At 40.8% G+C, this 23,524-nt stretch overlaps 1 protein-coding gene across 1 annotated transcript in view; it reads left to right on the top strand.

Annotated features, from left to right (window-relative positions):
• LOC105380894 overlaps window positions 1–23,524 on the top strand; it is a 66,685-nt gene that overhangs the window by 26,712 nt on the left and 16,449 nt on the right. The window contains 16 exon segments of the mRNA XM_048624283.1: window positions 129–260; window positions 772–866; window positions 1,376–1,445; window positions 1,741–1,869; window positions 2,240–5,132; window positions 7,855–7,943; window positions 8,896–8,997; window positions 9,450–9,560; window positions 17,579–17,707; window positions 18,011–18,106; window positions 18,716–18,813; window positions 20,379–20,514; window positions 21,769–21,881; window positions 22,203–22,338; window positions 22,841–22,982; window positions 23,301–23,389. Coding sequence (XP_048480240.1) covers window positions 129–260; window positions 772–866; window positions 1,376–1,445; window positions 1,741–1,869; window positions 2,240–5,132; window positions 7,855–7,943; window positions 8,896–8,997; window positions 9,450–9,560; window positions 17,579–17,707; window positions 18,011–18,106; window positions 18,716–18,813; window positions 20,379–20,514; window positions 21,769–21,881; window positions 22,203–22,338; window positions 22,841–22,982; window positions 23,301–23,389 — 4,560 coding nt within the window.

The following is a 23,524-nucleotide window of genomic DNA, read 5'->3' as shown; positions in this document are numbered from 1 at the left end:
ACCAAACAAAACCTAAATCGAGTCCATAGACGGCCGAAGGGTTTTGATCAATAAATAACCTATCAACAAACATTTATTTACCATCTAAAATCGAACCAAACTTCACCCCACACCCTTCTACCCCACAGGTGTGCATGCAGCTAGTAGGCGGTTCCGCCCCCGCGCCCCCCGCGCCCGGCTCCCCGCCCTCCTCCCCGCCGCCGTCGCCGCCGCCGCGCCGCGCGCGCCCTATCGACTACCATCTGCATAGGTTTAAGGAGGTAATGCTTACTTCTTGTTGTTCTTGTCGTGTCGATGGCAACTGTCTTAGACTTGCGTGGCCCAGTGGACCGCCAAGTCGATACCCTTCTGGTTGGCCTTGAGGGGGTCTTCCCGGGTGCGGGAGTTGGGACATCCAGGGCATGCTAGCAGGTGCTCCATGGTCTGTGGAGATGCAGTCGAGGCTGCGGAAGCCCCATTAGCATGCAGAAGCCGCATGTTCCCTTCTCATCGGCCCATGTTTGTCCTGAGACGGTTGAGTGACTTCCATGTCGCCTACGGTAGTGGGAGTCCGGGAGGCAAGAACTCATTGATCCACCATCGCTGGACACAATATTGCAGGAGTGGTATAGTACACTCACGTGCAATGATAAAGTTCCACCTGCCATTGACGTTGCATATGTCACTGGAACTTTTTCATTGCACGTGAGTGTATTATTATAGTTGTGGCATAGGTACACTTGACAATGTTAAATTAATGTTATATTTATGTTGTTGTATTTTTCGTTTCAGGTTCGCCGCAAAGTGATGCATATGAGGGACCAGCAGCTCTACTACCATAGACTACGGATGTGGCTGGAGGAACAACTGAGGCAGGAGCGGGACAGGTAACCATCACGATCACATATCACATCCCCACTGCTGTGGCACATGTCTCCTTCCTACGAAGGAAGGGTTTTAGGCATAGTTCACCACGCTGCCGCTGACCTAGTGCGGATTGGTGTAGGTAACCGTACATCTATATCATGTCAGATGAAGGCTAACTTTGCAATGGGTAACATATGGTAGTTGCATGAGGGACCAGCAACTCTACTATCATAGACTACGCATGTGGCTCGAGGAACAACTGAGGCAGGAGCGGGACAGGTAACCATAGATTTTGTCTATCGCCATCTTCTGCCAATAATCGTCTGAATATAGAAGGAAACCCAAGGAGCGCCACATCACTCTAGCCATCCTTATCCAAACAAACTGCTACCTTTCTAAAGTCGGCGGGCTAATACATCACTCCACTACCAATTATCTGGTTCACCATCTAAATCCTAGACACAGGAATGTTATATAAACATCTTCCATGGAATAAATCATTATTATTACGGTACCATTTCGTTCACAGCGCACCAGAAAGCAACGTTTCGCTAGTAGAAGAGATCCCGCGACGCAAGCGACGAACGGCCAGTCCCAAGGTAAGAAAAAAAGATAATATTTCATAATTTCATTTAAAAAAAAATCATAATATACAACGTGTCACTTTTCTGTAATTACCACCAATAATACTGTCTTACCATAAGAAAATAAACCACGTATAAAAGAAGTTTGCCCTCGCAATTCCTACGTTTTATGGCGCTAAACATCTGTTTGTCGGTTCCCTACTTTTTGTTTAACCGTTTCACCTTTCACCGAACACACAAAGAAACAAATCTTTGCTGTATATATGTAATATTAGTATGTTATTTTAACCTCTGATTATGTACCACATAGGTACCTCGTCTGTCAGCGTCCAAGAGGAAACTGAAGCCGTCAGCGGCCGTCAGCAAGCCGCACAAGATACTGCAGATGCTCAAGCACAAGGCGCCGGCGCACGCGTATCTAGACGACTTCAGCACCGAGGTGAGTGGTTCATAAGTAGGAATACTACAGCACATGCTGAGTAGGGGCCCTTTCGATTTGTCTATTTTTTTGTGTGTGGTATTGATAGTGTATGCGTCTGTCATCCATAGATAGACATAGAAACCTGTAGTGACGTTGCGTCACGTCATCTGCAGCAAGCTTATGTCGACCGGTACCTATTTGTATATTTACATAAAATAACCGTAATCATCATCATCATCATCATCATCAGCCTTCTATCGCCCACTGTTGGGTATAGGCCTCCTTATTTGTACGCCAATTCTTCCGGTCCTGTGCCGCTCTGATCCACTGCTTCCCGTAACATGTACTTGAAAATAAATGTTTCCTAAACTACAAATTTTTATTCCAGGTGGACCCGCCAGAAGCGTTTCCACTGGAAAAGGACGACATCAGCGACGCGGACACCATCGTTGGGGAAAAGGAGGCGGACTTATGCAAAGAAATGAAGGATTGTCTCGCCAAATTCGCAAATTTCGCCCTAAACGAGGACAAGTACCCAGACTCTGTAAGTCCACCTTTACAAGAAATGTCCCCAACGTCCGAAGCAGTGCCAGTTTACACGCCAAAGCCGAATCAAAGGCTGTTGACGGTGAACAAGCTGTTGCGGAACAACCCAGAGTTCCAAAGCGAGGTGGAGTTCCAATCGCCGATGATGCCCGATGTTCTGAATATAGCTCCGTTGAATGCCAGACGAACGCCAATGCTTGTCGAAGAGGTTACAGAGGATAAAGCCATAGATTTACAACTGCCAGAAGTGTTGGAAGGCACAGACGTAGTTGTGGACGGAGGTAAAGATCCCAATCTTTATAAGTATGTGACGTTTGGACTCGAAATCAAAAAAGCTATGGAGGAATGTCAGAATATAATAAATTCGTACAATAGTGTTAAGGAGAAACATGCGGAAGCGAATAAGATTGATGATAAAGACGGTCCGCTGTCGTTAGAACAGATTTGTGAAGTTATGCTCAATCTAGACAAGAGCTCAGCGGAGTTTTTGCTAGAAAAGATTGAGACAGACGACCCTATGGATATCAACACTGCCAATACTAAGTTAGCTGAACTAGTAGAGAATATGCCACATATTTTAGCGAATATGCCAGAAATAGCCAGTAAACTGTGGAGCAAAGAGTTTGCCAATGCCAGCTTTGAACTGCCAGAGTTTGCGTCCATTATGAATAGTCTACCAGACGTCAACAGCGAAGCGCAATTGACGCCTGAGACGTTAAAACAAATACGCGAACTGAAACTCAACAAAAATAGGGATAGTGTTAAAGTGACCAAGAATACAACGAAAAGGAAATCCAACAGAAAGGTTAAGAATAACATAGACAACAACAATATAATGGGTACGATGACGTTTGAATTTGACTGCAAAGACATTTCGGAGCTGTTGAAAGACGAAAAGGAGTTGCAGGCGCTAATGAAAAACAAATCTAGTAATAAGGAAGATTTCAAAGATCTCCTCTTCTCTATATCCGCTCAAGTAGTTATTAATAAAGTGTTTGAATATTTGAAACAGAACAAGAACCCCGTATTGGCTAAATGTCTAGAAGACGACAAAGACTTATTTTCGCTGCCCAAAAACAGTATTAACTCGGAAATGTTCTCAAAAGCGTCAACTTTATTCGACAATTCGGTTAAAGATGCATTGTCAATGGATGATTTAAGGGAACTAGTGAAATCACGGTTTAATTCGTGGAAACATTACGTGGCTTCGAAATTCAAGAGCATCCCTATGGAATTACTTGAAAACGAAATAGAAGCGATGCTTGATAAATTCTACAGTTACATACAAGACCTGGCTAAGGAATGCGAGTGCGAGGCTGACAAAGCGGCTGAAAAAATAGCAGAAATCCAACTGAAAGCCATAGAGGAAAGCGTGGAGGAAATATGTCCAGCTTCCAAAGAGTCTCTGAAAACTATCTCTAAAATTCTTAACACAACCGCTGGCAACACATTTGATATAATCATAATGAAACTGTCAGAGATGTCGGTAGAAACTCAATCGTCAATCAAAAGTCTGAAGCTCAAATACATGGATATGATTAAGAGATGCGCGGAGTCCCAACAGTTGGCCGCTTGGATTATTATCAACCCTGAAGTAGCAGCCAATGTTATTTCAGACATGACTAATTTACCGCCTCGCCCTAAAACAGACGCGTTAGACCCTGCCAAAGTGGCTTCCATGACGAACGAGAAGAAACGAGAATATTTCCTCGAAAGGCTAAAAGAAATGAACATGCTCTATATGGAAACTTTGCCTAAAGCGTCTCTAACGGGGGACGAATGGCTGGTAATGCTGTACAGATTGGAAGATACAGAGAATAAGTTAAAAGATATGTTGTCTAAAATTTGTGCGGCTAAAGTCATGCCACACACCGAAGTTAGCGAGGTTCGAGCTAGCGAATTCTTAGAGCGAACCATCATCGGAAAGGAACTAATAAAAATAGTTGCTAACACTAAGACTAAGCCAATATCGAAGTCTCTAGACAGAAATGTCCAAACTAAACAAGAGAAGGAAAGAGCGGATGAGACTAAACGGAGAAGCGATGCGGTATTAGCGAAATGCGAAGCCATATTGAAGGCTAAGGGAGACATAACTGTCTTAGATAATTTCTATACAATCAAAAGATACATCTCTCAAGGCCTACCTGTTCCGGAAGGATATAAGCGTCACGTGATATCGATATGTTCTAGCATAGACTCTAAACTGTTCGACGACGTTCTAGAAGATTCCACACAGAAGAAACCGGCCAAAGAAGAATGCACGGACAAGAAACACATATGCTGTCAGGAGTTCGAAGATGATTCAGGGAATTCGTCACCAAACTGCTGCGGTAAGGACAAAAACCCCGCGGCAGTCATCGGATCGCCAGAACTACTAGCCAAGTATTCCGCGCAAGCGCTGCGCAAAGCAAAACAGACTTTAAACGCTGTCGCTTTCCGAAAGAACATACTCCGTAACGGACAAACAAAATCGGAATCGGACGCGTGTGACACGCCGAAAACCGATTGCAAATGGACAAACGACTGCGTATGCGATACGTGTAAAAGCACGGACGCTTCAGGCGTCTGTTTAGGTGACATCGTAAAGCAGTGCTACGATATGGAGGCAAAGTCAAAGTCTACTTTGGAGGAGAAGAAGAAGGAGGTGAAAGTGGCGGCCAAGCCGGCGGTGAAGCCGGCCAAGCCGCCGCCGAAACCGTGCGAGAATGCGTCGCACCAGCAGCACGTTTGTAAAGGTTAGTATTTTGTTTTTAACGGAAAATTCATTATTTCAAAAAGAACGTTGCAAAACTGTCATTCTCAGCAAATTATGGCAAAGTTTAATTGTGCCTATGTGTAAATAGTAATTATCATGTAAAAATGTACCTATAGTAGTTTGCAATAGAATCCAAAAATCATGTAAACAAACCAAATTGTCAATATTACTCCGTAATCACATACATTTGACGATCAATTATGAACATAGTCTGATTTCAACGAACGCACCATTGTTTTCACATTATCTTCAACACGATTTAACTTGTATTTATAAGTTAAATTTGTTAAAACATTTGCAACGTAAAAATTTCGAAGTATTTGACAAGCTGTCATCTTAGTTTTTTACTCATCGAACTCTATAAGTCATTGAAAAGTTAGTGTTCGTAATCTGAAGTTATCTTTTATTTTTAATTTAATAAATTATTTTAATTTAATATTATCTGAATACAATAATTTTTTATTTTCAAGAGCTTAATATAATTAACCAAAACGAAAAAAGGAAGAGGAAGTAATGAAAATGCTCGACGGCATTTTAGACACGGCAAGCGATGACACAGTGGTTCCATTTATAATTACGGTCACCGGCGACTTCTGATAGTGATGATGACGAAGACGAAGATTTAAATTTGTTTTAATAAACACTTTTTTTTATATATAATCACTTTTATTTTATAGTCTATGGCTTATATATTTAATCTAATTAGAACACTATGACATCACTATGGGCCACAGGGGTATAATCGTGACAGTTCTGACATTGCGAAAAAGAGACGCTTAGCTACATTAAGCGTAAGAAAGAAACGTTAAGCTGTAAATGTTTTTTGTCCTTTTTGCTGTGGCGCCTGTTTACGTCAGTTCTCTTTGCCAAACAATGAAACAAATGAAAAATCTTTGCCAAACAAAGGCTGACAGTTACAACAAAATTTTCTAAATGCTATTTATTTTTGATTTGCTAGTGATTTGTGGGTGTTTATTAAGTTTATTAGACTATTATCATCACTTAACGAGTGTGTGACATGGGTGGGTGGATTTTGTTCGGTTGTATTGAGCATATTGAACGAAAACACGATGGAATGATGGATGAGATATATTTTCACATGTAAGTAGATACTATCAAGTTTAACAAGCTTACATTCATCATAGTACTATCTATTGGCTCGATTTTAATATAAAACGATACTAATTTTAATACTGTAAGGTCTTTTAGTATCAGTTTTAAGTAAAAATTACGAGGTACCATAATTATCATAACAAATCACATGGTGTTGCAAGTTATTGAAAATTTATTTTACCCACAAATATTATAGTATGCAAAGAAAATACTAGAAATTGTAACGGACTCGGGTTGGGTTTACAAATGGGGCGCACGAATTCGGTTTTTGTGAAGATTGTATTTTGTAGAAGTCATTCTCCTCTTTCAAATGAGGTGCCTCTCATTGTGAGGAAACGTTCGTTTCGTTTTTTTCTTCTATGTGTGATTTCTTCTGTATAATATAAAGTTTATTGTATTGATACGAAATGCGTGTTTCCTTTAAAAAAAACCCCATCACATATTTGGCCCACGATTATAATGCTCATGCTCATCCATTTATCTCTGCTTCATAGGTTTCCGACAGAAAAAAAAATATCAAGAAAATGGATAGACATTACCGGTCGCACAAATTGGGAACCAAAGAAACATACAAAAATTGTGTTCGGCACATTTTGAAGAGGATTGTTTCGATTGGACGAAGACATTGAATCATACAATCCACTCAGTTTGTGTATATTAAATAATTATATTGAAATCAAATAAGTATGAGTAAAGTTTTTTTTCTTATATCGTCGGTTGACAGGAAAAACTCACTAAGGCTGATTTTTCAATATTCAGATAAATGTTATCTGGGTAATACAAACATTGAGAAACATTGAGACGCAACAGCATCAAAATTATTTCCCAGCAAAACTTTTATCTGGCTATTGAAAAATTTGCCTTTAGTGTCTTTTTCCTATCAACCGACGATATACTCAAGTTTTGTTTTTGTTATTATGATAAGTTAAATTTCCCCATATTTAGGTTTAATTTTTTTGTCGGCAACATCTATGGTTTGAGTGAGAAAGAGAATAGTGCACACGGCGATTGCCAGTCTAGAGGTAGTAGGTCTATGCTATGGGCATAAACAATACGCTGTCAATGTCAGTCCGCCATATTTGTTTACATGATTGTTGGATTCTATTGCAAACGACTATATATGTGTGGGACCAGGCGGTGAAAATTTAAACCAAACTGACATTTTTATTTTAGTAGTTAACAAATTTCAAAACACCTTACAGTGCGACAAACCTATCTGTTCCGGTGAGAGCGAATTAAATTGATCCATATCTAATTATTTACTAATGAATTTTATATTGTAAAAGATTATATGGGTTTATTGAAACCACAAGAGCGAATTACCACTACTGGCAAACTTAAAATCTTATACAATTAAGAAATATTACACATTTACGTGAGCTGACACCGGAACAGATAAGTTTGTGGCACTATAGGTTCGAGCACAACAACATTGATAATCCATTTTCCACCATCGCTTCATTCTTTCACTCACTCACTCATTCTTCGTTCCTTTCATAGACAATATTTCCGTTCAACCAAATATTATGAAATGATAATGTTCCATTCCTACTGTTTCCTACATAAAATGTGTATTTTTCCATGTACAGTGGGCCACACGAGCGGCGCGTGCTCGTCGGACGGCGCGGGCGTGGAGCAGCCCTGTACCTGCTGCTACTGCACCGTGTTCGGACACGCCGTGAGTACAACTACTACAAGTCCCGGGTTCGATTCTCGGGTAAAAAATATTTTTAGCTCTGTTTCAAATTTAATACTTATGCAGTCAGATTTGGGATTTCCCTGAAGAATGAATATAAACCCATCCTTTCTGCAGTGACATTGATGCCGACAACCTTATATAGATGTGACTTATGTATGATCAGGCCTGTGTCACTCCGCAGGTGGGCGGCGCAGGCGCAAAAAAAAAAATTAAATTTACAGACACAAGACTTCCCTGAAAATGTATTAATGAATCGATTATAAAATGTGAGCTGAGTGGGATTCGTGCTCAACTAAACTAAAACAGAACATCATGATCAATTTCATCTCAATATTATCACACATTATGAAGAAAAAAATCATTTTTTGACTGAAGTTAATGTTTTTGGTAGATGTACCTATGTACCTCTTTCTTTTACTTTTACTTCAAATAATAGATCTATGAATAGGTCTTTAACTATGAAATTGGCGTAGCTTCAACTAGTAATTTCCAATAGAAAATAAGTTTGGAATAGCTTTGTATTCTAAATTCAAATTATTTCTGTTTTAATATCATGACATTCTTTTTACAAACTCAGTCCGTTGCTTAGTAAACGTTGTAGTCTGCGGTGCTGAGGCAACCCTAAGGTGGCTTCTTTTTCAATGCGTATAACCACGTATAACTTATTATGCACCGTAGTCCAGTGAAATAAGGCGCATATTCCCTCAAAAATAAATTGGTAGGTAAGTAAATAAAAACGTGTGCGGCTGGAGCGCGATCTAAATTAGATGTTATTGCTTATGGGATGGAGTCATATTTCTTTGATAGCCATTGCGAAGATGGACTTCTGTACCTGGTACTAGTTATTATTCTGTGGTATGATACACATATTGAAATGGCAGTGATTCATAAAATAAATTTGAACTTTAATGTATATTATTTGGTTTCACAGCCGCCTATAACGACGCCTGTGCCTCGCAACTTCAACGAAACTCGGGAGCGACTGCGGTCCATACTGAACAGGAAGAAACAGAAATGCAAACCCACCACTAACGTAAGTATTATCAACACTATAATGCGCACTTTAAGAATCAGCATTAGACCAGAATTACCCTCTGAAATCATTACCAGCCTGCAATCTTCCAAGGTTCTGTCATCTGTCCTCGGTCTTCCTCATCTAACTACGGGAAACCTGTATAAAGTCTGTATTTTAATCTCAGATACTAAATTGACAGTTTCTGAACAGCTCATCAACGTTCGATCGTCTGTCAATTTAGTATCTGAGATTAAAAAACAGACTTTAATATCCAGTCGACCGGAGGACTCTGTACCAAACGGATATTCATTGAGCATCGTATGTACGATTTTTACATGCTTAACTCCCAAATATCTACTAGTATTTTTATGCACAGTCAACTCTGCATAGGTCCATGACGATGACGTTAGTAAATATGACAAGGTAATAAAGTTTAAGAAATTAACCAAACTATACTGTATATCTTACAGGGAGAACCAGAATCCCAAGACAAGAAGGCGACAGCGCCGGCGGAAGCGCCGCCGCAGCCGACGCCCAAGCTCAAGCCTACACCGGTGCCGTGCACGCCTAAACCACCACCCGTATGTGTTAGCAGTTAGAGTGTAGTTTTGTTTGTTTTTTTAATATAGGGTGCGCTGGTTTTTTCTTCGATTTTATTTTCTTAGGAAAGCTAACAGCATGTTACTCAAATAATTAATACATGAAACAGGTATCTTAAAGCTAATGACAAGCTTTCACAGATAAATGTACAGAAGTACCTACTTAGTAAGATATTAAAAAAGCGCACTTAAGTTATCAAATATTTTAGTCTTAATAGTATGACTTATGTTGTACCTATCTACTGATGCCTACTAACACATCTAGATACAAAAAAACAAAATTGATTGGACATGGTTAGCAATATTTTCCAGTGCTCTGCAAACCACCACCCATATATTCTAAGGCGGAGTGAAAAGTCCATAATGTTTACTTATTGTTTAGTAATAGTATCAAAATAGTAGCTTTCCACCAATCAAGGCTTGGCTGGAAGAAATTGTTTATTGGCAATAAGCCCGCCTTTGTGTACTTAATGTTTCTAAACTTGTATTTTGTGTGTGTATGTTTTGTATACAATTAAGTGTGTATAAATAAAAATATTGGAGTTTTACCTACCATTAAAACTCTTATTATGTTTCTAGCGACATCTGAAATCCATGTTATGAGATAGCATCTCCCTTATCGTCACGCCAACTTGCAGTTTTCAAATATTCGCGCCTAAATTCCACGCTTCTCATTGGTCAAGCACTCGGGCGGCGTCCTTTCTAGCCGTCAAGTTGGTGAATTTTCCGCCATTATATTCCCGAATAATCATAATAATGCAGCGCCAGGTAGCGCTTGCTGGATTTCAGATGTCGCTGGAAACATAATAAGAGTTTTAATGGTAGGTAAAACTCCAATATTATGTGTTCCGTAGCGACATCTGAAATCCATGTTATGAGAAATGTCTGTTATCACCTGGCGGCTAGAGATGACGCAATAATGTGAAGTAGGTAGGTACTTTGATCATCATCAGATATAAAGCTGTGATGAGAATCTAGGTACTAACTATGGAAATACCAATGAAATGGAGGAAACCATATTATACAGGGTGTCCCAAAAGTCAACGTCATCCCTTAAAGGGCTGATAGGTCAGCTCATGAGAGACCAGAATATCACAATATGACCTTTGTAAAAACTCGATAATTTTCGAGATATTTACACTTTTATAACTTTGCTGAAAATCGACACCTTGGATCAGTTTTTTGCGTGCCGCCGGTACAAAAATCCATATTGTTAGAATTTGTTTGGTGTTGCATCACCCTGTATAGCCCTGCTATTGATCGCACTCAAAAAAAAATATCCAGTAATGCTGTATGTTTAAAAAAAACACGGTTTTCAAAGTCATAAAAGGTAATCGTATTTTTTTATAAACATTGATTTGACTCTACATACTGTAAAAAAATATACCACGCAAACCTGGCACCTAATTTGAAAAGATTGCTCATTTAATGCAGTTTCCAAAATGGTATGAAACGTTGCTATTGTTTAAATTAACAAAAAAGTTATTGCTATTTTAGTACAAAACGACCTCGATGTAAAATTGTTTGAAGGAAATTTATCTGACTGAATTTATTAAGGGTAAGTCATGTTGGAATGAGTAAAAGTAAAATAGGTGGTGTGGCCGGGAGTAGGAAAAGAAACAACGTTGTCACAGAATTAAAAAACCGGCCAAGTGCGAGTCGGGCTCGCGCACAAAGGGTTCCGTAGCAGCAAATATAATAAACTTATTATGTCATTACAGTTAAATCAACCTATCTCAAAAACTATAAGAGATACTTTGATCAAACCAAAAATCGTTGAAAGAGTTAATTAGCATGCATCACCTCTATTTTTTTTAGAATTTTATACCCCGTAGTTATAAAAATAGAGGGGGGGGGACATACTTTTTACGACTTTGAGAGCTGATATCTCAAAAACCGTTCACTTTAAGAAAAATGATTTTTAGAAAACTTTATATCATTTTAAAAGACCTTTCCATTGATACCCCACACGGGTATGTACATCGAAAAAAAAAAATTCATCCCTCAGTTACATGTATGGGGGGCCCCACCCCCAATTCTTTTTTTTACTATTTAGTGTCATATTTTTGTAGCGGTTCATACAACACATATTCCCATCAAATTTCATCACTGTAGTACTTATAGTTTCCGAGTAAATCGGCTGTGACAGACGGACAGACGGACATGACGAAACTATAAGGGTTCCGTTTTTGCCATTTTGGCTACGGAACCCTAAAAAAACGCATTTTGAGTATCTTTCTCGAGAAAAGTGGACTATAGCAACTCCACATTCCCCATAAATGTAGCACATGGTAACGTACATTCCTGAGTAGTGCTAATGAGTGATATTGTACAAGTAAAACGCTTACACGTGTACATTGTACACCCACAGTATCCAAAAAAGGGACAGATCAGTTTGTCATTAACATTACCTCTAATTACTTGTTATTTATTTTAAAGTTATTGTTTAACAAAACCAAACTATCAAAATTATGATTATGACCATTAATGAGTATTATTTTTTGCTCATTATGTACTTAATATAATAATGTGGTGTTATAATTTTGAGAAATAAAAATAAAAGTCAATAAATGTTTATTTTTTTAAATAAGGTGTAAAAAACGCAAAATATGTTTTATAAGAGTTTGGTAAGTTTTTTCTTAGCTATTTTTGCGTCATCTATGTTGGCACGGCTGACCCCACCACCTATTTTACTTTTTAACCGACTTCAAAAAAAGGAGGAGGTTCTCAATTCGTCGGGATCTTTTTTTTTTTTATATATATTTTTTTATGTATGTTCACCGATTACTCCGCCGTTTATGGACCGATTTTGAAAATTCTTTTTTTGTTGTATTGCATTGAGCTCCCAGGTGGTCCCATTTTTTTTTCAGAATTTTATCTCACCCCCAAGGGTGGGTAAAGGGGTAAAAACAGGGTATGAATTTCCATTTTGGACACATATTAACCGATTCTAATGAAATGAAGAACGTAAATATAGTTCTTATAACAAAAAAATATGATAGTGACCTTGAGCTGATCTGATGATGGAAACGGAAGGCAGTCAGGGGAACTCCTCAACAGTATATAGCAACTACTTCGTGTTTAGGCTTGAATGATTCGTATTGATTAGTAGGACTTTTTGGTATCATTTGCACCTTACTTTTGATTGAAAATTATTGCAAATAAACTAAAAACTATAAAATAAAATAATAATTTAAAAAAATAAAAAACCGACTTCAAAAAACCAATAAAATGTAAGAAATAATTTAAGGTTTACACAAATTCTACTCGTATGTGACAGTACAAATATACCTAAGCAGGAACTGTTCTTTTTTGAAGTTGGTGCCATATTTCTTCAGATTACTTTGTCACCGCACCAACATCAAAAAAGAACAGTTCCTCCTTAGGTATATTTGTACTGTCACATACGAGTAGAATTTGTGTAAACCTTAAATTATTTCTTACATTTTAGTGGTTTTTTGAAGTCGGTTTTTTATTTTTTTAATACTCATTCCAACATGACTTACCCTTAATAAATTCAGTCAGATAAATTTCCTTAAAACAATTTTACATCGAGGTCGTTTTGTACTAAAATAGCAATAACTTTTTTGTTAATTGAAACAATAGCAACGTTTCATACCATTTTGGAAACTGCATTAAATGAGCAATCTTTTCAAATTAGGTGCCAGGTTTGCGTGGTATATTTTTTTTACAGTATGTAGAGTCAAAGTTGTTTATAAAAAAATACGATTACCTTTTATGACTTTGAAAACCGTGTTTTTTTTTAACATACAGCATCACTGGATATTTTTTTTGATTGCGATCAATAGCAGGGCTATACAGGGTGATGCAACATCAAACAAATTCTAACAATATGGATTTTTGTACCGGCGGCACGCAAAAAACTGATCCAAGGTGTCGATTTTCAGCAAATTTATAAAAGTGTCAATATCTCGAAAATTATCGTGTTTTCACTAAGGTCATATTGTGATATTCTGCCCTCTCATGAGCTGACCTATCAGCCCTTTAAGGGATGACGTTGACTTTTCGGACACCCTGTATAATAATACTAATTTATTGGAAATAAATTGGCCATGAACCTATAGGACCTAATCACAACAAACTTAGAATAATTATGTACCTATTTAGGCATGTAATATCACATAATAATTCTGTTAACAGAAATCAATTTTCTAAAAATATAATTATTATCACACAAAATATTCTTATCTCAATCACAATGTAACAAGAACAAGAATATAATACTAACAATAGAGTATTACACAGATTCAAAATATAATGACAAGGAATGTTTGCCCTCATTAGGTTTAACAACTGGTAGCAAATCTCTTTGATAAAACTTACGAAAAGTTATCACAGATTGCCAATTGGCTCTAGAAATAATGTCATTTACAGGTTACAGGTTCTATCCAGTTTAAGGAAGAAACAGCTGACCGTGTACTTCCTGGTGAAGCACTTATACCGGAATCCTTAAGGCAACGTCTAATCCATCCACCAATAATAGTAGCCGAAGCTGGTTTAACTTCTCCTCCACATGTTAAAAACAATTCAGTGAGCTGTTTCCCCTCTCTCTTAATACTAGACAATTCTAATAAACGTCTTAACCAGAAAATTACATCAATATTATGATCTGCCCCCGATAACAGCTTCCAACCTGACTGTTGAAATGAGTTGGTATCTGTTTTTGAACCAAATACAGGAATTAGGACTATACTATTACCATTGTCAATTAAATGTTCATTGTCACAACGCAGCAAAGTTAAATCATGTACCCTGAGCCTCGAGTATAATAGGAGTAAAACAGCTATTCTCTTAGTTACTTCAAACCAGTTATCTACCTGTGGAGAAGAATGTTGTAGATATCTATGAGCACCCGTGCATCCCAGATGGGTGCTTTCATGGGCACAGGTTTTGCTACTGAAATAGCTTTTAAATCGTGTTTTTCCACCGGATTCTGTGGTGTTTTTTCCTGAGAACTGATTTCACACATACTATAAATAACAGATTTATGAACAAGAACCGATTTGAGGTATGCCCCAAAGGCTGAAGATCCTTTCTACTGCTGGGCTGAGTAAATGCCACTCTGGAGTTGGTCGACCACGTGACAAGCAGTTTGCGTTGTAAGGGCCTGGAAGGTACTGTGGTATCAGCATAATGTCGAGCTCGTCAATGAGGTCCATTAGTGTCTTGGCTAGACAATGTAGGGTCAACGACCTGGTCCCTCCTTCTTTCTTGATGTAGGCCATAACTGTCCAGTTGTCGTTCTAGTCTGCAGTAATACTGTTGTATGTCTGAGTGTCTTGTATTTCATTCTTATGGCACCTATAACAGCGAACATTTCCTTTCAATTGCAATGCCATGACATCTGAAAACTCTCCAACTGGCCGATGACTTTGGAATCGTTTATTTGGGTTCCCTGTGCCTGGTCTGAGGCATCTGTGGCCAGGTAATATATCACTTGATGTGGTTCGTGGATCAAGGACGGGATGTGCAGATTCTGTAGCCACCACTTTAGTTCTGTTGAAACCTCTTCTGGAATCAATAACTCTGTCTGGGGGCATAGTTTGAGTTTTTGACAGTGTCTTTGCATAAAACGGCAATGCAGCCTTCCCCGGTGGGTGATGAAGGCTGCAAAGTTGAGTTTCCCTAAGAGGCGTTGTGCCTGCTTCAGGATCCAACTGCCACATGCCAACAGACGAGTAATTGACTGTTGAATACTGTCTGTCTTTGATGGTGGGAGGGACTTGCAGTTTGCGTGTATGTCCCAACCCACACCCAAGAAATCCAGACTTTTTGATGGAGTAATTATGGACTTTTGAAAGTTGATGATCCATCCTAAGCTTTGTAGAAGATCTATTGTTGCTCTTGTGTGTTCTAAGAGGATCTCTCTCTTTGCAGTTGCACTGACTGACAAGGCATTAATCGGCGAGATACACAATTATGTGAAATCCTCGAGTCCTGAGGGTTTCGCTATCCAATTGGTGATTGTTGCAACCATTTGGTTTATCTGAGCAGTCATTCTTTGCGACATCTGTATATGGAAACTTATTATGTTTTCTGCTGTATAATCAGTGGTGGTTTCGTAAAAACTGGGATTCGAGCTGATTTTATTAGTTTTAGTACTACAGGTGGCACCATGAGTGATTCCCAAACGTTAAGGTAGTATTGAAGGCAGCCACCTACAAACGGCTATAAGTCATTTATCATAAGATTTTTTGAATTTATTGTAATTGGACTTGTTTTTGTTATCGAACTTTTTGTCTCCCCCTCCTGCTTGAAAACCACGAAAGGGCCTTGGCTTATAAGACGGATGAGCAGAGTGTGAGTGTGCCGGGGGCACGGGATGTACCGACTGTAACGGCCTAGCACTGCGCGCGGGTTGTCTTGTCGGCGATGTAAAGACCGATAACCCTGACCTTGAAGTCGAAGGTTGTGGTTCAGTGTTATATTTCACGGCAGCACGCTTTAACTTGTCAATACCGCCTATTTTATTGATGTACTCTGCCAGCATTACTGGATTAAATAAATATTCAGATGACGGTGGAATATTGTCTATGTCTACGCCCTGACAGATATATTTATCGCCAATAAGTTTCAAAAGTGCCCCCCTACGTGCCGCAATACATTCGTTCCGCTTTCCGCAAATAATCTGTAATATATCCTGAGACACTAGTTTATACTTAGAATCCTTATCAAAAATTTCTTTCATTTTCGTATACAAGGTAGAAGCTGTTATCGGTTCATTGACCTTTGACGCCCAGTCAATAACATTTTGCAGTGAAGAATTAACTATTTCATTTTGAGTTAAGAATGCATTCGATAATGCTGCAATACTACGCTCCATACGAGGCCAGTTAATAAAGGAACTCGACTCGTCGGCCAGGCTAGCCAATTCTTCGTTAACTTTTAAGTCTACGAACGCGGGACACGCTAAATATTTCTTTTGGGTGTCAGCATATCGCACAGACTTCCAGTCACTTTTGTTAAAGTGTTGATGTTCCACAAGTTTAGCCACTCTATGAGATGGCGCCGCCGGAACTAACGGTTCTTTTTATGGAAATTGATAAATTACACACCTCGTCATTTGATTGTGGTGGAAGTAAAAATTCTTGTGGCTTTAGTTGGTTTTCCTTATTTGCACTCACTAAGTCAGATAATTGACTTACCAGCTGCTGCGACAGAACTTCAAACCTTGTATCGAGCCCAGAAGAACTCGATGAGCAGACACGGGGGCGGGTTGCGCCCCGGCGGCGGCGGTGGCGCGGGCGCGAACGCAAGCGCGCGCGACGGCGGGACGCGCGGCGCGTGCCGCGGCGATCCCTGCGGCTGCGGCGCGCGCACTCTGATGAGCTGCTGGCCCTGCTCCTGCTGCTGCCACTCCGAGAACCATGGCTTCGGGAACTCGACGTATTTCGACGTCTCTTACGAGAGCGAGAGGGCGGCGGCAGCAGACGCGTGGGCGTGGCGGGGGCGGCGGCCGCGCCGGCCGGGCGCGGCGCCGGGCCGCCCGCCTCCTGCACTTGCGTGTTGTGTTCCTCTGGCGCGCCTGCTACGGGGGACCGCAGCATGTACACCACACACTCATTTTCTTCGGAAAGGCACGCGCCATTTTGACTTGCGGAAAACACTTCCGCGGTCGAATTGCACTCATCTGACACTGCATCCATCTTAATTTTGGTATTTTCACACAACACGCGAGACGCGAACAAAATCTTGTTGGAAATTTGCTAATATTTCAGTTAAAACAAGATTTTGAAAAAACTGCAATGCGTACGACTTTAAGTTGGACGCAATAATGGCGGAAAATTCACCAACTTGACGGCTAGAAAGGACGCCGCCCGAGTGCTTGACCAATGAGAAGCGTGGAATTTAGGCGCGAATATTTGAAAACTGCAAGTTGGCGTGACGATAAGGGAGATGCTATCTCATAACATGGATTTCAGATGTCGCTACGGAACACATAATAAATAAATAATTTTGCCAATCCTTCTCCTCAACAGGTATTACCCAAGCCAGCCGTCCCCGCCCAACAGCCCCCGCCCCCCGCGCCGGCGCCGGCGGAGGCCGATCAGCAACATCAGCTGGCGGAGAGGATGGCCAGAATACACGTAGACGACAGTAAAGTGAAGGTTAGCTCTTCATCATCATCACGACCCATCACGTCCCCACTGCTGGGGTATGGGTCTCCTTCCAATGAAGGAAGGGTAGGCTTAAGCCTAGTCTAATTTTTTTGACTAGGAGCTACCGGCCACGGCTGATAGATCTGATAGACTGATTTCCTATCGATTGTATTTGAGCGTCGCTGTACACAACTCCGGGTCCAAAGCCCTTAGTACAGCAATATAAAATTAGACTATAACACATCAAAGGCGATCCTATTACCAAAGCAATATCTTCCAGCGAACCTTTAAAGACATTAATTATCATTACAGCCGCTCCAGCGCACGCTGCCGGCGCAGGCGAGCGCGCCGCCGACGCCCGCGGATGGGAAAGTCAACGCGCAAGCTATGGAGCAGATTAGACTACAGGTTAGTGTACAAAAATCCTACTAATTTTATTTATTTATTAGAAGTCCAACAAATGATACACTATACTACTACTATTATAAAGGCGAAAGTTTGTGAGTATATGATTGTGTGTTTATGTTTGTTACTTCTTCAAGTCAAAAAGGCTAAAGCGATTTAAATGAAATTAACTGAATTAAATTAATATTTAAAAACTAAAAATTTGGTATGGAAGTTAGCTGACACCCTGAATTAACACATAAGCTACTTTGACTATTTATCAGCCCACAGTTGCTCATTGTCAACCAACATATCGTCATTACGCCCCCTTTTTTGTGGATTCTGGGAAACGTATATACCAGAATTTACTCTGCTTTGATATATTTTTTACGTATGGTAGGGTGAATTCTTGGAGCTACATTGCCCAAAATCTACCCTAGGGTGAATTTTGAAAGGAACAGATCGGAATATTCCAGTATAATACCAGAGGAATTATGCAACAAAAAATATGTTTCCAACATTCCCATCTTCAACCGGTATCGTACCTGCCGTGAATGATCTATTCATCTTTAGTCTCTACCACCCTGTATACCAACTAACATTACAACTAAAACACCCTGTATACATCCGCAGCAACTGAAACAGCAGCAGTTCTTACAAGCGCAGGCGCACGCGCTGCAACAAGTGAAGAAGCAACAGCCAAGCAAGGAACAGGGGCAGACCATGTCCAGGTGAGTTGCGGGGGAGTCACTAGCTGTTCACGTCCCGGTGACACATTGGTACACCAGACTTAAGACAATAGCTGTGCTACCACAAAAAACATTAAACATTTATTTATTTATTTTATTTTTATTTATTTATTTCACAAAATCCACAGCACAAGACAAAATAATAGCTTAGGTATTATATAAGCCATACATAGGCCAATTACGGACTTACATTATACAAACGAATCACAATTACATCAGACGGAAAATAAAGTATAAAAAATACATGCAAAATTTAGGTTACATTACAATACAGTCACACAAAAAAAGTACAAAAGATTACAAGCAATTAAAAATTACAAGCAAAAAAACATAAACAAAAAATTCATTTAAAGTTGACTCATGTATATTACACACAAAAGTTACAAGCATGTCATTTAAAAAAAAAAAAATAATAATAAATAAGAAAAATCTGATGTAATTAAATAAGAAAAAATAAGACGTAAAGTTACCAAAAATCTAAATTTGGAGGCTAATTCTAAATTTTTAAATTGTAAATCAATAACTGTCCTTGGCGAAAAACCATTCCCTTATTCTATTTACAAAGCTCATTTGCGTTAAATGAAAAATGTCAAAGTCTGAGAACTGTTTATTATAAGTTTTAGATTTACATTTACATGAGTTTTACATTGTTTGATAAGTGTTTAAAACTAAATTTGACAGATTTTGTTTGACACCGCTAAAAAACTGTTAAACACTATTTTTTTGTGTTTAGGGATCGGGTCTCGGGATGTGAGGGGCTAGTGTGCGTAGCTCAGGGCGCAAGTCGCGCACAATAAGGCGCTGTCTAACATCGCGCGAGAATGTGATGGAAAACATTTGCCACGTCTAGTCGTGCGCGTCTTGCACCCCGTGCTCAGCATGTTGATAAGTGATAAATTTATAAAATGTATTATAAAGAGTATTATATTGTAATATATTAAATGATATTGAAGGCAAAGTGGACCATGCAAGCAACCGCTAGTAAATCATAAAACACAGTTTAGACACGTCCTGAACTTTAGACGTGTCCAGCGTAAACCTTTCATTACTCCTGTAACTTTACTAACATTATCTTATACACTAATGCTATTTCACAATGTTTTCAGACAAGAGATGGTGGTGAAGCAGCTCGAGGCGCGCAGCAGACAGCAGCAGGCGCAGCGCAGCCGGGACCCTAGCACGGACACGAGCAGCTCCGAGGGGTATTCTATTCTATTCTATTCTGACAGGGGGCGAAGTTCCTGTACGTGGCTCTCTCGAGTGGAACCTTTGTGCATGTCCCCAAGGTCTGAACTGCCTTCCTAAGCTTGGTCCATTTCCCACTTTGGTGGGTTCACGTATCTAGATGTGCTAGATCTAGATATGCAGGTTTCCTCACGATGTTTTCCTTCACCGCAAGAGCGATGGTATACATTGTACTCATTGGTATATGTCAGCGACGGGATTCGAACCCGCATCTCTGGCGTGAGAAGCGGGTGCTTACCCGACTGAGCTACCACCGCTCGAGGGGTAATACACACGGGGGTCTAGCACGGCACACATTACAGACAAGAGATGGTGGTGAAGCAGCTGGAGGCGCGCAGCAGACAGCAGCAGGCGCAGCGCAGCCGGGACCCTAGCACGGACACGAGCAGCTCCGAGGGGTATTCTATTCTATTCTATTATATTCTGGGAGGGCGCGAAGTTCCTATACATAGATATATATAGGCTCTCTCGAGTGGAACCTTTGTGCATGTCCCCAAGATCTAAACTGCGTTCCTAAGCTTGGACCATTTCCCACCACGCTGGTCCACTGCGGGTTGATGGGTTTACATATCTAGATGTGCTAGATCTAGATATGCAGGTTTACTCACGATGTTTTCCTTCACCGTAAGAGCGATGGTTTACATTGTAGTTAAGTTAAGAACTCATTGGTCCATGTCAGCGCCGGGATTCGAACCCGCATCTCTGGCATGAGAAGCGGGCGCTTACCCGACTGAGCTACCACCGCTCGAGGGGTAATGCACACGGGGGTCTAGCATGGCACACATTACAGACAAGAGATGGTGGTGAAGCAGCTCGAGGCGCGCAGCAGACAGCAGCAGGCGCAGCGCAGCCGGGACCCTAGCACGGACACGAGCAGCTCCGAGGGGTATTCTATTCTATTCTATTCTGAGAGGCGGCGAAGTTTCTGTACGTGGCTCTCTCGAGTGGAACCTTTGTGCATGTCCCCAAGGTCTAAACTGCCTTCCTAAGCTTAGACCATTTCCCACCACACTGGTCCACTGCTATGTGCTAGATCTAGATATGCAGGTTTCCTCACGATGTTTTCCTTCACCGCAAGAGCGATGGTATACATTGTACTCATTGGTATATGTCAGCGACGGGATTCGAATCCGCATCTCTTGCGTGAGAAGCGGGCGCTTACCCGACTGAGCTACCACCGCTCGAGGGGTAATACACACGGGGGTCTAGCATGGCACACATCACAGACAAGAGATGGTGGTGAAGCAGCTCGAGGCGCGCAGCAGACAGCAGCAGGCGCAGCGCAGCCGGGACCCTAGCACGGACACGAGCAGCTCCGAGGGGTATTCTATTCTATTCTATTCTGGGAGGGGGCGAGGTTCTTCAACGTGGCTCTCTCGAGTGGAACCTTTGTGCATGTCCCCGAGGTCTGAACTGCCTTTCTAAGTAAGGTCTAAACTGCCTTCCTTAGCATAGACCATTTCCCACCACGCTGGTCCACTGCGGGATGGTGGGTTCACATATCTAGATGTGCTAGATCTAGATATGCAGGTTTCCTCACGATGTTTTCCTTCACCGCAAGAGCGATGGTATACATTGTACTCATTGGTATATGTCAGCGACAGGATTCGACCCCGCATCTCTGGCGTGAGAAGCGGGCGCTTACCTGACTGACCTACCACCGCTCGAGGGGTAATGCACACGGGGGTCTAGCACGGCACACATTACAGACAAGAGATGGTGGTGAAGCAGCTGGAGGCGCGCAGCAGACAGCAGCAGGCGCAGCGCAGCCGGGACCCTAGCACGGACACGAGCAGCTCCGAGGGGTATTCTATTCTATTCTATTCTGTGAGAGGCGAAGTTCCTGCACTTGGCTCTCTCGAGTGGAACCTGTAGGGTTGACTGGAAGAGATCGCGTTTAGGCGTTAAGTCCACCCTTGTATACTAGTTTAGTTTAAGATTTTACTGTACCTATGTATTTATGTATACAATAAAGTGTTAACAAATAAACCTGTGCATGTCCTCAAGGTCTAAACTGCCTTCCATCCTAAGCTTGGACCATTTGTCATTGCATCGCGGCGCCATTTGCTTTTTTTCTCTAGCCATTTTATGAACCAAAAGCTAACCTAAAAATTATATTATTCCAGCAGTGACTCGTGCTGGCGCGGCTGCCGGGAAGACCCTCGAGATTTGGACGCTCTACTACAGTACATTGAAGGACCGGCGAGGCACGTGGACCGAGGGAAGAAGCGAGCTAAGAAACAACGGCAGAAGGCTAAGAAGGTATGTCATCCTAGATCTAGGCATCTTGAAGACCAGGTCAGTATGACTGCTCATATAGATTTTCAGGCAAGAAGGTATGTGGGGACATCTCACACACGGCTATCTGTAAGGCCGCGGGTACGAAACTTACGACGAGCGGAGCGACGGCAACATAATCTAATGCATTAAAAACATAGCGTTATGTACTAAACGGGTGACCGCGGAGCCCTGCCGTAGCTTCGCCCGTCGCAAGTTTCGTACCCGCGGTCTAATACGGGTGTCGGACAGCTGATATATCTTCACAGATACATATGAACAGCCATCCTAGTACAAATATATGTCTTTAAATAAATATCTACCACGGCCGGGAATCGAACGGTACAGCAGTCATGGTTAGTCATTTTATCCCATAATTTTTGGGCGAACCGGAGCTTAGTAAATGTCTTCCTTGAATTTTATCTTTATATTATTACAACAAAGTCTCTATCTATTTATCTCTAACTCGCCATATATCCTTTCACAGCTGGAAATGCAGCTACTCTCCGAAGCGGCGTCTCTCCGCTCCCAGTACCAGTCGCTGAAAGCTCTAGTGGAGCGCCTGAGAGCAGTTCACAACAGCCACTCGCGACGCATGCAGGACTTGACAGCCAGGCTGCAGAAACGAGGTAGGACTACTAAGGATCATCATCATCAGCAAGGTCCCTTAACTCTTGTAGCATTTTTTCGTGTGATCATGTTGGGGTCACCAATTTGCGGCTATGCTGTAGAAACGAAGTAAGAGTACAACAAGACATAACAATTGTTCCCCTTAGAGAAACGAGTAGAGAACCTAATGCTTTTACAGTATACGGACAGAAAAAGACAGACATAGATTTAATGCCGACATTAGCTTAGCCCCTTTCTGCAACTCGGCAATAGTGTACCCAAGTTAGTGTAAGAAATACTTAAATACAGTTCTATTAACGAATTGATGTTTTTAACAGGTAAAAACAAGAAGAAGAGTGCGCAAAACAAGCAGATTGTCGTGGAAGAGTACGACGAACTGGTGCAAATCGTCAACGAGACTTCTAAGGTAAATTAATTGAATTAATAACACCATGAACCATGACGCACATGAGTTGAGGAGTTAAAAAACAGATTGTTTTACATAACTATTATCTGTACCACAGTAAACTGTATGTTTTAAAACTTGACTTAAAAGATAAAA

This window comes from Plutella xylostella, chromosome 11 (genome assembly GCF_932276165.1).
Source record: "Plutella xylostella chromosome 11, ilPluXylo3.1, whole genome shotgun sequence".
Lineage (NCBI taxonomy): Eukaryota > Metazoa > Arthropoda > Insecta > Lepidoptera > Plutellidae > Plutella > Plutella xylostella.
The sequence above is the reverse complement of the archived record's forward strand: the minus strand, read 5'-3'. Positions and strand labels throughout refer to the sequence as shown.